The sequence below is a fragment of the Chlorocebus sabaeus genome, chromosome 23, assembly GCF_047675955.1.
Source record: "Chlorocebus sabaeus isolate Y175 chromosome 23, mChlSab1.0.hap1, whole genome shotgun sequence".
Lineage (NCBI taxonomy): Eukaryota > Metazoa > Chordata > Mammalia > Primates > Cercopithecidae > Chlorocebus > Chlorocebus sabaeus.
Genome location: NC_132926.1, coordinates 13,210,694 through 13,228,085, shown reverse-complemented (window position 1 = coordinate 13,228,085; position 17,392 = coordinate 13,210,694). Strand labels below are relative to the sequence as shown.

Here is a 17,392-nt window from a genome sequence, read left to right as displayed (position 1 = left end):
TTTAAAATAAATTTATGTATATAGTCTCTGTGTGTGTGTGTGTGGCTGTGTGTATAGACATATATAAATATATATTCCTAATTCAGAACTCCTTCGTAAGTGCACACACTGACATGTGTTTTGTGTTTCCCAATTTATCCCAGAGCCTGTATGCAGTGTTTGGCTGCACAAGTAGGCATTAAATGCAACCATTGGGAATCAGAATGGTGGCCACAACGTTGAAGCCTCCCTGCAATGTTAGAGTCTTCCCAGCCAGGCTGTAAATCTTGCTACCTGAATGCAAAGCCATCCAGGACTGTGTCGCTTCATTCAGAAAGGTGAGCCTTGGGCAATCCAGTACACCCCATGAACTGAGTCACTACCAGCATGATTTCGGGTTCACTGTCAATAATTTAATTAGCACTTGCCTGACATCTGCAATACATGAATCACAGTCTCCACTGTCACCTGCAACTCCAGCTCCTGGGCTTCCAAACTCTCCCACTGAATAATAGAGGTATCTCCAACTCTCCCCTCTCCTCATTTTACCCTGGACCACTGAAAAGGATAAAGCAAAATTCAACATGCTTCTTTCTTTTCCCACAAAATCATAAACCCCCAGACCCAGGGTTCCTCGACTGGCAGCGCTAGGAAGTGGGAAAAAGGAAAAGACAGGAGCTGCTCCAACCAGCAAGGTGATAAGGTTGCCGTGTTTGGTCCAAACCGTTGTCTTCTGAGACCACTGGCAGTCTCGCGTGAATAAACCTATCTCAAACCCCACCTCAGGGAATTTCCCTGAAGTGAGTTCAGACCCACAGTAAATGGAAGCATCTCCTCCCTCCTTGCAAGGCAATTCATCGACTACTACACATCACTAGTCCTCACTGATCACACAAGCCGCCGATGTCTGAGAGAAGGAGCAAGAAGTCAGGCCTGGAAGTGTTTGGGGGTGGACGTCATGCCAAAGCCCTGCTCCAAGTCTCTATGTCAGGGCCTAACTGCCAAGCTCCACACGGCACGGCGCTCCACAAACCACATCCTCCGTGTCACCAAAGCCAGGCAAGGCACAAGGTAGAGAACACAAGGCAACTCTACTCACAGTCTGGTGAGCTTCGGCGTGCTCTGGAAAAGCAGTTCTGGAAGGACTTGGAGCTTATTCTTGTTCAGGCGCCTAAAGAGGAAAGAGAATGGAAGGATGTCAAGGGGACATTAAACCAGATCAAATGTATTCAGATACCACTTTAATCAATCAGTCAATCAATCAGTAGGCATTAAGAGACTCTCTACATCTTTCAGTATGGGCTGCTCAACACATGTAAGGTATATTCCCTGTCGGTGGGGCTTAGAGTCAGATGGGGAACGCAAAGCAAAGGTCAGTCAAAAGTAAAAACACAGCACACGCACTGTGCTGCCACACCTCCATCAGCTGTGATCTTGGACAGACATCACTAATGGATCACAGTATTCCTTCCCATGGACCCCAGACAAGACTTTTGAACTTTTCTCGCCATGAGCTCCATGTAGCTATTGCTGACTGATGGAAATAGCATGTGAAATATGACCCTAAAAACATAAAGGGGCCAGGCAGAGTGGCTCACGCCTGTAATCCCAGCACTTTGAGAGGCTGAGGCAGGCAGATCACGAGGTCAAGAGTTCAAGACCTTCTTGGGCAACATGGTGAAACCCCATTTCTAATAAAAATACAAAAAATTAGCTGGGCATGGTGGTGCATGCCTGTAGTCCCAGCTACTTGGGAGGCTGAGGCAGGAGAATCGCTTGAACCTAGGAGGCAGAAGTTGCAGTGAGCTGAGATTGTGCCACTGCACTCCAGCCTGGCGACTGAGCAAGACTGTCTCAAAAAAAAAAAAAAAAAAAAAAAAAAAAAAAAGAAGAAGAAGAAGAAAAGAAAAAGAAGAAAAAGAAACCATAAATGAAATATCAGAGGAAATATTCAGGATCCTAAACAGTGATCATGGGAGCAGATGGCAGCTGCTTTAGGAATAGAGAAGAGGGCATGGCAGATCCCCTTGGATTGAGGAACAAAATGGAATTCTGGCCATCTTGGCTCTGTGGACCAGAGTAGGGTTCCACTGTGAGTTTTGTGGGTCGGTCCTTGGCAATTTTGCCTTTGTGGGCTGCTTTCTCCATCAAAAAAATTTTTCATATTACATTTTATAACTATGTTGGTATAAATGCAAATATATTAACATTACATAACATTTCTACCCAAAAGTTCATTTTTGTCTTCCAATATTAGAAGAAATTAAAACATTTTCATGAGCCCCTAACAGTATTGTAAGACCCTTATCACTGTCCCCACTGGGACTCATGGAGAAGTACGCGCTGGGTCAGGGACCAAGGTCTGGGCATGAGGTGGGGCTTGTGGCAAAAATCAGCCCGGTAGGGATGGCTCACATTGGATGTTGGCCAACAGAGCCAATCAGTCTCTCTTAAGCATGGTCAATGCTAAACACCCACAGAAAGGCCACCTGAGTTTTTAAGTGACACAGAGTCACCATTATGATCTCCATGAAGGCTGCTTTCTTGGGAGCATTAGGCCAAGAGAGAGGCCCTGTTGCATGCTAGCCCCACGCCCTTCTGCCCTAGTGAGGTGACATAGCCTAGCAAGGGAAATGGGAAGCCACCTAAACCATGGTTAAAGCATACACCCCACAGTCCCCAGAATTCTTCAGAGCCAAAGAGCAGTTCATAGCCTGATGAATTTTTCTACTTAGAGTGAATTGAGTATGTCCTATTTATTACATGGTATAACTATATGATCCCCATCTGAGAGCTAAGCAAACTAAGGAATAGAAAAGGTGAGCTTCTCCCTAGCTCCTGGCCCCAAAGCCCCGGCCCCCTTCCCCTGCCACCAAGCAAATATGCTTCCCTATTTGGGATTTTGCTCCCATTTCCCCTCCCTTTCTTCCTAGGTCTATGGACAACAACTTTAGAGGGATGAGCGACTAGAAGGAGGTCAAGCAGGACAAAGCATGGGAGAGAGAAGCATTGAAGACTTCACATAATAAGCTCACTGTCAAGAGGGTGCTACTCAGTCTGACAGCCATGCAGTGAGTGGGTAAGCATTGGGCAGGGATGCCATTCACGAGACTCCTGATTAGGAGGAGGCAAGGAGGAAGGGTTGGAAAGTTGGATAAGATAAGCTCTAATTCCCTGGCCACCTCTGGGGCAGCCTGACTCTTGTTTTGTTTTGCTTGAGATGGAGTCTCACTCTGTTGCCCAGGCTGGAGTGGAATGGTGCAATCTCGGCTCACTGCAACCTCCACCTCCCAGGTTCAAGTGATTCCCCTACCTCCGCCTCCCCAGTAGCTGAGATCACAGGCACGCACCACCACGCATGGCTAATTTTTGTATTTTTAGTAGAGACGGGTTTCACCATGTTGGCCAGGCTGTTCTCAAACTTCTGACCACAAGTGATCTGCCCGCCTCAGCCTCCCAAAGTGCTGGAATTGCAGGAGTGAGCCACCGTACCTGGCTGAGGGCAGCCTGACTCCTAGCCCAGTGCTTTCTCTTTATTTTTAAAAAATTTCTGTAAAATCACGTATCATGAGATTTATCTTCTTAGCAATAAAAAAACTGTACACTAAAAGTGTAGTTAGTTCAGTAGTGTTGAGTATATTTACATCATTGAGCAACTAATCTCCAGAACTTTTTCATCTTGCAAAACTGAAACTCTGTCCCTGTTGAACAACTCCCTGTCTCTCCTTCTCCCAGCCCCTGGCAACCACCGTTCCACTGTCTGTCTCTGATTTTGCCTGGTGCTCTTTGACTGCTTTTTGTATGTTCCTGTCACTAAAGTAGAAAAAAAAAAGTGGGGAATTCTGGGAAGAGCAGGATGAGGCAATATCTATTTTTATGTTTTGAGTGGTTCCCATGTTCTCAGTGATAACAGGTGGAAGCCATTGGAACTGGAGAAGGCTTGATGTGATGTCTTTGGGATTCACTGGGGCCGGGCACAGGTCTGGCTATATTGTGCTCTTGTTGTGAGATCTGAGGCAAACTATCTAGCCCTTTGGACCTCAGTTTCGGATCTGCAAAATGGGTTACGGTGAGTCTTAAATGACACAGTGTCTATGCAAGTGTTCAGCACTGCAATAAGAGCATGGCAACAGTGATGATAATGGTGCTGACTGAGTTCTACATGCATGTCAAACGCCATGCCACGCGCTACACAGGCAGAATCTCAACTGCAGCAGTGCTCATGGTAGGTGTCATTAATCCTGTCTCATACAGAATGAACCTGAAGCCTGGGGAGGTCAAGCCATCCCCAAGGCCACAGTGTCAGGAAGTGGGAGTGGCAGGATTTGCACCCAGTCGTTCAGACTCCAGAGCTCTAGTTCTGAACCACCATGTTACTCGAAGCCTTTCAATAAATAACAGCTCCCTATCCCTTTCCCTTTCTTAATTTTTCTGTTTCTTTTCATCCAGAGTTGCCACTTCCTGCAACCCATCCAAGGCAATGAACCACTCTGTGTACATGGGCCTCCCTGAAAAGGAATTCTCTTGGAGGTCCCCAAGGCAGGAACTGGGTCTCTATGTGGGTCTGTCTGGACCCACCCTCTATTGTCACAGCTGTACAAGCCTTATAAGAGTTACATTCAGAGAACCAACACTCCAGTCTAGGCAAAAATCCTAAAACCCAGCCTGCCGCTGTCTGCAGTGAGTAGGGTGTTCAGTTTGCTGAAAACCCTAAACCAGAGTTGAAGCTAAAAATAAAACCAGCTTGGCTCCAAGGCTCCTGGAAGGGAAGGAATCATTTTGTTTTTTGCCGGTATTTGTGGCTGGACAAAAATAAAAATACAACCAAATTTAGTCAATTGTGCTCTGCCCACTGCTTCATAAACCCTGAATGAGGATTCTGGGGAAGATGGGTGGGGCAATCCCAAAAGCCTTGGGGCCTTTCCACTTGAGCTTGGGCAGGTCGCCTCCTGGTTCTCAATATCAGAAGGAGCTAGATACTGCATTTCCAGGTAACTCCAGGATCTATTCATATTTACTGAGTGAACAGCCCGGCCTGGAAAGTCTTCCTTGAAAAGGTGATGAAGGCTCCATGCTACATAAGGTATGCTTCCCATGTGGCCGCTATGAAAGCAGCCCCTGAACAGAAAAATGAACAGAATGAGATGTGCTGTTCTCCTGGTAACAGGAGATAAACAGGTAAGTGCCGGGTGCAGACAGTGGCTATTGGCCACGGTGCACTCATGCCATCTGCTGTTCTGTTACTCTGGGCCCAGAGGTGGAGATCTCCTGCCATAGTTCAAGCTGGAAGTAAATCCACGATTACTGAATGGAGAACAGGACTGAATGTGACTCATATGAGGACAGAACTGAAAAAGTCAGCAAACGAGATGTGGGCCAGGGTAATGACAGGATAAGGCCTTCCTAGGTATTCCCTCTCCCGCTCAGATCAAAACTCCTTCTCAGCCTTCCTATAGCAACAATGGGGAGCACAAAGGTAAAAAAACCAACTGGCTGCTGAGTTGCAAAGTCACACTGATTTTTCAGCCAGAACTGAGAAGCACCAAGAAATAGGCCCTTGTCTTTGTGGAACCACTAAAGGCCTTTCTGGATGTACCTGGGTGTAAGATATAATTAGAAATTTTTGCCACTTCATTGAATTCATCCATGTATCCATTCAACCATTCATCCATCCAACTGTTCATTTATCTGTACATCCAACCACCATTCATCTATCCATCAACCCATCTACCCAAGCATTCACTCACTCATCCATCCAACCACCATTTACCCATCTATCCATTCTTTAATTTCTCCAGTCATTTTTTTCAATATGAACATACAAAAATGAGTAAGATACAGTCCCTTCTTTTAAAAATGTCATATGCTTACTGTAGAAGACAGACCTGAAAACAAAAAATTGCCATGATCTTGAAAGCAAAGGTGTCATGGGAACACAGTGAAGCAGCAGCTAACCCAGTCCTTGTTAAATGAAGACTTCCCAAGGAAGATGGTTTTGAGTTTAGTTTTAAAGGATGACTAGGACTCCTTAAGGAGACAGAGATGGAGAGTTCTAGACTGAGAGAGCAGTACATGCTCTGTACTCCATGGAGGGCCAGGAGACAGAGGAGCATTTGGGAAGCAGGCTGGCATTGCTGGAACGCAGAGGTGACCTGCCAACACAAGTGATGAAGGTGTACAACTAGGCAGCAGTCATACCACAAGGGGCCTTTTTATCCATAATAAAGAATTTGGGCTTGGGTTTTTACAGACAGTAAGAGGGAGACAGAGAAAGGGTTTGAGCAAGGGAGTGATACTCTGGTTTGAATTTTACAAAAGTTCTCCTGGCCAGGCACGGTGGCTCACGCCTGTAATCCCAGCACTTTGGGAGGCCAAGGCGGGCAGATCACAAGGTCAGAAGCTTGAGACCAGCCTGTCCAACATGGTGAAACCCGATCTCTACTAAAAATATGAAAATTAGGTGGGCATGGTGGTGCACATCTGTAATCCCAGCTACTCGGGAGGCTGAGGCAGGAGAATCACTTGAACCTGGGAGGCAGAGGTTGCGGTGAGCTGAGATCACGCCATTGCACTCCAGCCTGGTGACGGAGCAAGATTCTGACTCAAAAAAAAAATATATATATATATATATATACACACACACACACACATACACACACACACACACACACATCTCCTGAGTAGCAGTAAGCCCGGTTTGGAAGAGGGTGAAATCAGAAGCAGGAAAACCAGTTCACAGGGTTCTTGGGTAACCAGTGTCTCCGTGTGAAGACTTGGTTAAGGATAACAGTGTGGCTGAAGTGTAGGAGAGAGAGGTGAGTACAATCAACTGGGTTTTGTGACAGGATGTACGTGAGGACTGAGGGAGTTACAGGAGTGCGAGTATGAAAAGTGGCTCCAGGATGAGTAATTGATCAGTCAAATTACCAATCCCTAATGAAAGGAATAGAGAAGGGAGGAACACCGTGTGGAAGGTGGTGTGTTTAGATTCAGGATTTCTGTAACACTGAAATCTCTCAAATATGTTTTGACAACTAATAGCAGCAGCTAGTAATAACACTAAAACCATGAGCCAGGTATTGTACTGAGCACTTTACATGCACTACCTCATTTAATCTCCATGGAAACACTCAGAGGGCCAGCGCTCTTAGCATCCCTGTATTTAGGAAATACCAGCCTAAGAAGGTTAAGAACTTGCCCAAAGTCAAGCTTGACCAATGTGATAGTTGGTGGGACTTGAACCCAGGTGCCTGCTGCTAAGCCTGTGCTCTTACCTACTATGTGTAGTGAGAATTCTTAATTTAGCCCTTCATTATAAACTGTCTTATCACCTACGTTTCAAAGGCTAAAACTGGGAAATACAACTAAAAATTCCTTTGTGTCCCAACAGTAGCCAACACAGCATCAGGCACACAAAGAACCTTCCAGAAGGGCCTGCTGAATTTCGTGAATAAACCAAAAGGTAGGAAAGGCCAGCTAGGGGAGCCTGATTAATCAATAACCCTGGTGAGCTGGGAAGTCACACTGTATGGGGGTAAACAGGGCTCCCAGAGCACCTGCCTGAGTCTCTCTTCATCCTTCAGAAACTTCTTAGAGACTCGGCTTTCAGAGGTATCAACCTCACTGACAAGCAAAGCGAGCAGGGGGAAGGGCACACTACTTCCCCTCCTTCAGGAAAGGGAAGGGGTGAGGGGCCACCAGGGCCTGGGTATGGTCCTGTATATAAGTCCCCTTCTTTCCTCAGGGAGGTGTGGGATCTCAGCTGCCCAATCAGGCCTGAGAGAGGAAGAAAGTTAAAGTATGCTAATCCCTACAGGTCACCAGGGCTGCTTGCTTTAGTAACGAACTCAATTGTTTCCCCTTCCCCAGGCAGCTTCTTAGGCAGCCTGAATTCTTTCTCAGTCTGTTGGTACTTTCAGAAACACTCACATGTCTCAACAACAAGAACCCAAGCAGTTTTGTTATCTAGAGCAGAAGCTCCATGCCACTCCCAGTGGAGAGAGGGAGAGGGACAATGCTTCCTGCCAGCTGCTGCTCCAGGCCAGCAAGAAACCAGGGATGATGACTACAGGCTCTGGGCAAGGGCAGAACCAAACTTCACAGGCCTCAAACATCAGTTCAGAGATGACATCATCAACTATGAAGATGTACAGATGTCAGTATAAATCACGGGCAAAAAACTTGAACTCTGGAGAGTCAAAAGAGCAGAGATCCTTGAGGTGGGGCTGTTCCAACTTGTTGTTTGCTGTAGTCACTGAAGGCCTCTTACTTGCTTGGTTTCCACACCTGTCTAATAGCCAGTTTGGACTTTTTTTCCTGGTATGCAAATTTTCATAATGCAAACTGGATCTAATCTGACCAATTCAATAAGGAAGCTAATTTGTAATGGTTGTTGGTTTATACCAGTGTCATGATCAGGAATGGCCCCCACATGTGAGGCAGGAAAGCCTAATGGCTTACAGACTCAATACCCATGGCCATTTTAGTTGAATGATGCTATTCTTTACTTTTGTGGCTTCCCTTTTTTGGAGGGACAAGCAGCTTCCTTGAGATATAATAGAGCTTCCTTACAGTAAGTGTGGACCAACCCACAATTTATTTTGATGGCTTAGCTGCGAGTTGACCTGAGATTTGTCTTCCATGGTATTCAGTATTTGCTCAATGACATTTAGACTAGCTTACGCTAGTTTTTAAAATCTGTTATTTTTTAGTTTGTAAGTTCTGAAAGTCCTAATAGCAATTAAAAACCCCTTTATTTTTGACATTTCTGTAGGATAAATAATTTTGTGTTCGTATTCTAAAATTCTGATCCCTAAGCAGTTTTTTTTTTCCCCTCATTGAAGTTGTTTGCAAAAACCCTTTTAAAAAATAACCTAAAGATTATTTTAGGAACACAATTATTATGTAATAGCAAAACATGTACCTCATGGGATATCTGAGAGGGCTGAATGGTTTAACATCTGTAAAGGGCTTTGCAGTGTTTCTCAAGGGCTCAATAAGTGGTAGCTGTTACAGCTACTGTTATTATCATTATAATCATCCCTAGATGTCCCAAGAGGTTGGAAATTCAGGAGATTTATTTCTCCTTCGTAGATGACTGTATTGGTCAGCAAGGCAATAACAAACGAACTCCAAAATCTCAGTGGGTTAACACAATAAACACTTATTCCACACTCACGTAAAGGGCTTGTTCCATGTGGTATGATACCTTAGAGAAAATGTGGTCTCCAAAGCTGCTGTTCCAGGGGAAGAGAAGGAAGGAGGAAGTACATCAGCTCTTAACTCTCTTGACCCAGCAGTGACTCATACCACTTCTCACATGATTGGCCAGAACTAGTCACATGGCACAAACCTAGCTGCAAAGGAAGCTGGGAAATCTACAGGAACACTTGGATATTTGGTTGAGGACTATCTTAACAACCAGTATGCCTTAAGCATCAAAACAGCAAAGATCTCTTTATCAGCCAGGCACAGTGGCTCATGCCTACAGTCCTAGCACTTTGGGAGGCCAAAGTGGGGGGATTGCTTGGGTCCAGAAGTTTGAGACCAGCCTGGGAAATATAGTGAAACCTCATCTCTACAAAAAATCCAAAAAATTTGCTGAGCATGGTGCCACACACCTATAATCTCAGCTACTCAGGAGGCTGGGTGGGAGGATTGCTTAAGCCTGGGAAGTGGAGGTTGCAGTGAGCCAAGATCATGCCATTGCACTCCAGCCTATGCAACAGAGCAAGATCCTGTCTCAATAATAAATAAATAAAATAAAATAAATCAAAAAATCTTTGTCCTTGTCCATCTATCCATCCATCCTTCCTTTTTTATGTTCACATAGGGCACTTACTACTATGAGCTAAGTGTTGTGTTAGGTATTTTATCTGTATTATCTCACTTCATCCTTAAAGCAACTCTTGAAGCAGACACTGCTATGGTCATTAAGATAAGGAAACTGAGGTACAGCAAGGTTATGTAGTTTTTCCAAAATCATACAGCCCAAACTTAAGGCTTGAACAGAGGTCTCTTGGACACTAAAACCTGTGATTTTAACCCCCTTGCCATTCTGCTTCTCTAACTTTTTGGAGCTTGGTCGACAAAAGGCTGCCCAATAATCCCAGGAGGGAGGATAGAAACAAAGAATATTTGCTGGCCCTGCCTCTCTGGTTTCAGAAGAAGGCTGTGAGAGTCTCAGGAAATCCCTGCCCTATTTATGTGGTTCTAGAGAACTCTGGGGGCTTGGTCAGGATCACATCCTATTGAGATCCACCTCAGGACTCAGTATGAAAAGAAAACAAGCACAAAGCACCCCCCCAAACCCCAAAACACACATACCAAACAACCTCTTTTGACCTTTCCTGTACCTCACATTGGATTACTTTTTCTCCAACGACATGACTGTTAGGGAAATGTAGGGTACATAATGGTCTGAGCCTGCCTGGCCTCTGACCCCTGCCCTGGCTACTTCCACATGCCCCTGATGCCCAAATGCCCCTGCATCCAGAAGACCTTGATTTCAGGAGAAAAGAAGGGGGTGAGGGAGAAGATAGACAAGAGTCCTGTCTACGCAGCGGTAGAAAATCACTGGCTCTGCAGAGAGTGGGCCAAAAGGCACTGTGAGTCCTCTAGTTCCAGGATGGCTGACCCACAGGCCTAAGTAATTTTTGCCTAGAACAATGCAGGGGAACCCCAGAGGCCGTAGCCAACATGTTGCTTTATACAGGACTAAAGTCAAGGGCATGGGTCTCTGGGGATCCCCAGAAGATTGTACATGGGTATATATTAGTACACTGAGGGCTCAGACTCCAAGAAAACATATCTAGGGTGGAAGAAAGCACACATTTATGCATGCATGTGAATGTGCACACACACACACACACACACACACAGAGCAGATAAAAATATACATGCAACTTAATAGTCATTTATAACTTCAGAGCTGGCCAGACCCATTTCAGGCAGTCAGACCACTTGGTAATCACCAAAGCTCCATCCCTATAGTGACCTCTTCCCCACGACATCTCATAATGGGGCCAACAAGGCAGACAACTCCCCAGATTCAAGAATCACTCCTGGATCTCTTTTGAGATTTTCTACTCTTGCAGCTTTCCCTGGATCAGAGTTGTTGCACATGCTCTTCCCTTCTCTGGGAATGCTCTTTACCCTGCTACCAGGATAACAGCCGCAGAGGTGTTAAGAAGTAGTCAAATTCTATAAATAATTTGAGGGTAGAGCAGACAGGATTTGCTGATGGATTGGAGGCAAGGCAAGAGAGAGAAGGAGAGTCAAGGATGAGGCTGATATTTTGGCCTGTGCATCTAAAACTTTGGAACTACTGTTACCCGAGATGGGGAAGACTGTGGGTAGAGCAGGGGGTGGGGGGCAGATTTGGATATGTTAAATTTGACATGCCTACAAATATTCCCAATTATAGATGCCCAACAGATGATGGGATATACAAATATGGGGCACTCAGGGATAAGACCAAGATAGAGAGATGTAGGTGGTAATTTAAAGTCATGAACCTGGATGTGGTTACCATGGGAGATGAAGATAAGGCAAGAGGAGTGTAGACTGAGTTCTGGGCTACACCATCCAGAGTGAGGAGGAAACAGCTCCCAGTGTGGTGGGGGAGAAGCAAGAGAGAGCAGAGTTGTGAAGGTCAAGTGAAGGGAGAGTTTCAAGGAAGGAGGGGAGTAGGGAGGGAGGGAGGAATTGGTTAGCCAACTTCTGCTGAGACACAGAGAAAGATGAGGATAACATTGGGTTTAGCAATGAAGAGCCCACTGGTGACCCTGCAAAGAGCTGCTTGGTCCAAAGATGGGCATGACTTATTAGCAGGAGTGGTTCAAAAAAGAATGGGGGAAAATAAAAAGGAACAATGATGCTGAGACGTCTAAAATAAAGGAGAGAGAAAATGGGTTGATAGCTAGGAGAGAATGTGGTCAAGTGGGAGTTTATCATTTATTTAAGATGAAGGAAATTGTGACATGCTTCTGTGCTGATGAGAATGACACAGAAGAGAGGCACATTGATGATTTAGGGGAGGTAGGAGAAAAATTTTAGAGTGAAGCTCCTGAACAGGCAACAGAGGTAATTCCAGTGTACAGGGATGGCAGTGGCCTTTGGCAGGGTCAGAGACGGGTCACCTGTGGCAACAGCAGGAAGGCAGAAGTCAGGGGACAGGGGGTGGCAGATGTGGTGGTGTGTATCTGTGGAAGGTCTCCTTCCGATCACTTCTGTTTCCTCAGTGAAAAACAAAGCCAGATTCTCAGTAGAGGCCAGGGAGAGAGGAGGAGAGGTATGATGACTGAGAAGGAAAGGTGAGACATCGCTGTTTAGGAAAGGCTGGAGCGTTACCAGGCAGCAGCCAATGCCCATTTGAGGTTAGTGATCATGAGCTGTGAGTGAGATTCGTCCACAGAAGCATGTGTTTTTCTTCAGCAACATTCAAGTCCCCTGGGTGAGAGGGTGCAAATAGAAGACTGAATTCAGCCAAGGTTAGGGCGTTTCCAGGCAACTATGATGGAGGAAGAGAGGGGCTCAGGAGTTGAGGGAATGTGCTTAGAGTAATTATGAAAATGAGCCATGAAATCTATGCTGAGTAATGAGGGAGGGGGCCTCATTAAGCGGGTAAGGGATGGTGACAAGTGACACAATCTATGAATTATACGCCTCTGCAGGGTCTAAGAACTCTTGGACAGGGCATGGGGCTGGGGCTTACTTAGGAAGGCCGTACTATATAATTCTAGCTCTACCCTAGAGCTATGCAACTTCATGTAAACCACAGCCCTGGTTTCCTCCATCAACAGGATCAGTGGGTTGGATGAGATGAGTCCTAAGATGACCTATTCTATTCTTCTTATTCTGAGAGCTGGATAGAATATTTGAATTTTAAGTCCCGTTCTTAATGTATTGCACAGCGTTAGGATTTAATATCCCTATGCCTTGGTTTCTTTACATCAAAATGGGCAAAATGATACCTACCAGAATATCCATTCAAATGTGTAGTGCCATGAGAAGAAAGATTTTTATCTGTTTTGTTCACTGCCACTTGAGCCTGGCAACTAGTAGGTGCTCAATAAATATTCATTGGTTAGTTGGTTGGTTCATTGGTTGGTTGAATGACTAAATGAGTGAATATCTACTCCACTTATCTCACAGAATTAGAGGAACATATGAGCCAAAGAAGGCAAACTTTGTGAAGAACTGAAAGTGCTATGAGTTGTGTACTGCTGCCCAAGACCTCTGTGCTGGCTTTCACTCCAGCTGTTAAAACCGGAGGATTTCATGAGGCACCTTCTAGAGTATCACAACCAGGTTACTGAACAGTCACAACACAATAGCACAAATCAAACACTTGGACCCATATTGCTTGAAAGAGGGTCCTGAGAGTTTGGAGCAAGAGGCTCAGGTCAGCAGTTTTGTACAGCAGGGTGAGGGAGGCAGAGGCAGCTTCAGAACAGAGTGAAGCCAGAGTCAGGGCGAGCGTCCTTACACCAGGTGGGGCATTCACATAAGGTTTCTATATCAGAAGAGTGAGGGGTGCTATTAATAAAAGGAAAAAGTGGATGGCCCCTAAACTCTAACTTTCTCTTTTCCATGCTGCCTGGGAATAAATATAGAAGAACTATGTTGAGGGCAGGGAAGAGGGACTGAGAATGAGTTAGCCTCATTCTGCAAAAGCACACTCCATCAAGACATTAAGCAGGCCTTGAGTAGCCTATGGTTAATATCTACTCATTTTTACTAGGAATTAAGAGAAAAATACTTCAGGCAGTTCTTAGGATTTTTCTCCCTTTTTAAGACCCCCAAAACAATGCAGCAAAGCTGGTTCTAAATCAGATGGCAGGAGCACAGTCCACCACAGATTCTCCATGTTCTCTCTGGGTTATTCTAGGCCTTTCGTCTGGGTCTCCAACCCTTCGACCCACAGGTAGGAAACTGACAGATGCAAATTGAAATAGAAATACTCTAGCTAGTAGATGTCAGAGAGGGCAGGTGCAACTCAGCACAAATTTTCTGGAAGTGCGCTGTTTAAAAGTGATCCTGTTTGAACCCATTGGCCTTTTCTTTTGTTCTGAGTTAGTTCAAAGTGACAAAAGAAGTCCTGACAGTAAAAGATTCCAACATTGCTAGTTTGTGAATGACAAATTTCTCTTTCATTTTTATTCTCAACACTCGAAATCTGCAAGATCTGTTAATGATGGTGTGCCTCTCTGTGTGTTTATCTAGGCATTTACATCTATATTTACATATACAGCAACAACAAAAAAAGTTCTTTTAAGCCTTTTCTGGCATAAACCAAATAACGCAGAGTAATCATCTGTGACCAATTCTCATCTATAACTAATTAGAATTTTTGTTTTCTCATAGCATTTCCTCCGATTCAGGTCCAAGGTGTTTTTGTTATTATTTTTTCCTAGAAAAGGAAGATACCTGGATAATATGAGAACTGTAGGATGGAAAGGGAGCTGGGTAAAAGGGAGAAAGGGGCACTTTTCAGATTGTATTGTCACTTCGATCTGATTGAATCTTTTCCTTATTCCTTTTTTTTTTTTTTTTTTTAATGCTTTTCCAGCATGGGAAGGATTTCTCAACCCTCTGGCTATTGCATTTGAACTGAAGTCTGCAGAAATAGTTTAAGAGCCCCCGCTCACCTCGCTCACTCCCACCTCAGGCGAGCAGTTCCACATCCCAACCACAGCTTTGAGATCCCATCCAAACTTGCTGGCGTCTCAAACTGAATCCCAGATGTTCACTTAGCGAAAAATAAATGAATGGCCCAAGCCGTGGACTGAAGCAGGGACCCTCACAAATAGATTCCAGGTGTGTTGGCCTCTGGACCACTATCTTTCTCTGTTTTACATACACATACACACACACACACACACGCACACACACACACACGGCACCAATTCCATCCTGAAAAGAATTCAACATCATCTCTAAGTTAGAGCCAGTATAGGATGAACAGAGGTAGTTACCTAACACAAATAACATATTTTCAATTGTGGATGAAGGCAAAGGGCTCCACATTCACACTCCTTTGCCTTCAATAATCAAAATCATGATGTGTTTGATGTTCAAACTCATCTTAGGCTTAAAAGAACTGAGAATGGCTAAATGATCTGAATTATCATCACTGTTCATTATCCATCTTAGCCGCCTTCTTGTATTCCCCTGTGCTATGGTCCAAATGTTTGTGTCCTTCCCCCACTAAAATTCACATTCAAAATTCAACCACTGAGATGATGGTATTTGGAGGTGGGACCTTTGGGCAGTGATTGGGCCATGAGGGTGGAGCCCTCATTAATGGGATTAGTGCTTCCTTGCATCTCCCAAATGTGAGCACATAAACTAGAAGGCGCCATCTATGACCAGAAAGTGGGTTCTCACCAGACACCGAGTATACTGGCACCTTCCTTGATCTTGGACTTCCCATTATATATAAGCCACCCAGAGTATGCTATTTTGTTATAGCAGTTGGAATGGACTAGACTACACAATTCTTATGTCAAATTTAACAAGCACCTACTGTTCGCTTACCTCAGGGCAAACAGGGAAGAAAAAAAAAAAAGGAAAGATCTGCCTCAACTCACAGTAGTGTTTTGAAACATCAAAATTCCAGTTGCTAGCTTATAAATTAAGAAATTCATATTCTGTGAAGAAAGTCAATGTGTAGCCTGATGGTAATAGCATTGAATCTATATGTTATTACTTTGGGCAGTATGGCCATTTTCACGATATTGATTCTTCCTATCCATGAGCATGGAATGTTTTTCTATTTGCGTCCTCTCTTATTTCCTTCAGTAGTGGTTTGTAGTTCTCCTTGCAGAGGCCCTTCACATTCCTTGTTAGTGGTATTCCTGGATATTTTATTCTCTTGGTTGCAGTTGTGAATGGGAGTTCACTACTTTAAATTTCATATGGAACCCAAAAAAGAGCCTGTATATCTAAGAAAATCATAAGCAAAGAGAACAAACCTGGAGGCATCATGCTACCTGACTTGAAACTACACTAATAGGCTACAGTAACCAAAACAGCATGGTACTGGTAACAAAACACATATATAGACCAATGGAACAGAACAGGGGCCTCAGAAACAACTCCACACATCTACAACCATCTGAGCTTTGACAAACCTAACAAAAACAAACAATAGGGAAAGGATTCCCTATTTAATAAGTGGTGTTGGGAAAACTGGCTAGCCATATGCAGAAAACTGAAAGTGGACCTCTTCCTTATACCTTAGACAAAAATTAAGATGGATTAGAAACTTAAAAATTAAGATAGATTAAAGACTTAAATGTTAGCCCTAAAACCATAAAAACCCTACAAGAAAACCTAGGCAATACCATTCAGGACATAGGCATGGGCAAAGACTTCATGACTAAAACACCAAAAGCAATGGCAACAAAAGCCAAAATTGACAAATGGAATCTCATCAAACTAAAGAGCTTCTGCACAGTAAAAGAAATTATCATCAGAGTGAACAGGCAACCTACAGAATGGGAGAAAATTTTTACAATCTATCCATCTGACAAAGGGCTAATATTCAGAATCTACGAAGAACTTAAATTTATAAGAAGAAAACATACAACCCCTTCAAAAAGTGGGCGAAGGATATGGACAGATGTTTCTCAAAAGAAGACATTTATGCAGCCAACAAACATATGAAAAAAAGCTCATCATCACTGGTCATTAGAGAAATGCAAATCAAAACCACAATGGGATACCATCTCACACCACTTAGAATTGCGATCATTAAAAAGTCAGGAAACCATAGATGCTAGAAAGGATGTGGAGAAATAGGAACACTTTTACACCGTTGGTGGGAGTGTAAATTAGTTCCACCACTGTGGAAGGCAGTGTGTCAATTCCTCAAGGATCTAGAACCAGAAATACCATTTGACTTAGCAATCAATCCCATTACTGGGTATACACCCAAAGAATTATAAATCATTCAACTATAAAGACACATGCATACAAATGTTTATTATGGCACTATTCACAATAGCAAAGACTTGGAACTAACCCAAATGCCCATCAATGGTACACTGGATAAAGAAAATGTGGCATATATGCTACATGTGGAATACTATGCAGCCATAGAAAAGGATGAGTTCATGTCCTTTGCAGGGACATGGATGAAGCTGGAAACCATCATTCTCAGCAAGCTAACCCAGGAACAGAAAACCAAACACCACATGTTCTCACTCATAATTGGGAGTAGAACAACGAGAACACCTGGACATAGCAAGGGGGAACCTCACACACCAGGACCTGTCGGGGGTAGGGGGCAACGGGAGGGATAGCATTATGAGAAATACCTAATGTAGAAGATGGGTTGATGGGTGCAGCAAACCACCATGGCACATGTATACCTATGTAACAAACCTGCATGTTTTGCACATGTATA

General features: G+C 44.1%; 1 protein-coding gene across 1 annotated transcript in view; it reads right to left on the bottom strand.

Moving 5' to 3' along the window:
- SLIT3 (slit guidance ligand 3) overlaps positions 1-17,392 on the bottom strand; it is a 637,958-nt gene that overhangs the window by 527,922 nt on the left and 92,644 nt on the right. Inside the window, exon 4 of the mRNA XM_008015258.3 lies at positions 1,079-1,150. Coding sequence (XP_008013449.3) covers positions 1,079-1,150 — 72 coding nt within the window. The remainder of the gene's footprint in view (positions 1-1,078; positions 1,151-17,392) is intronic.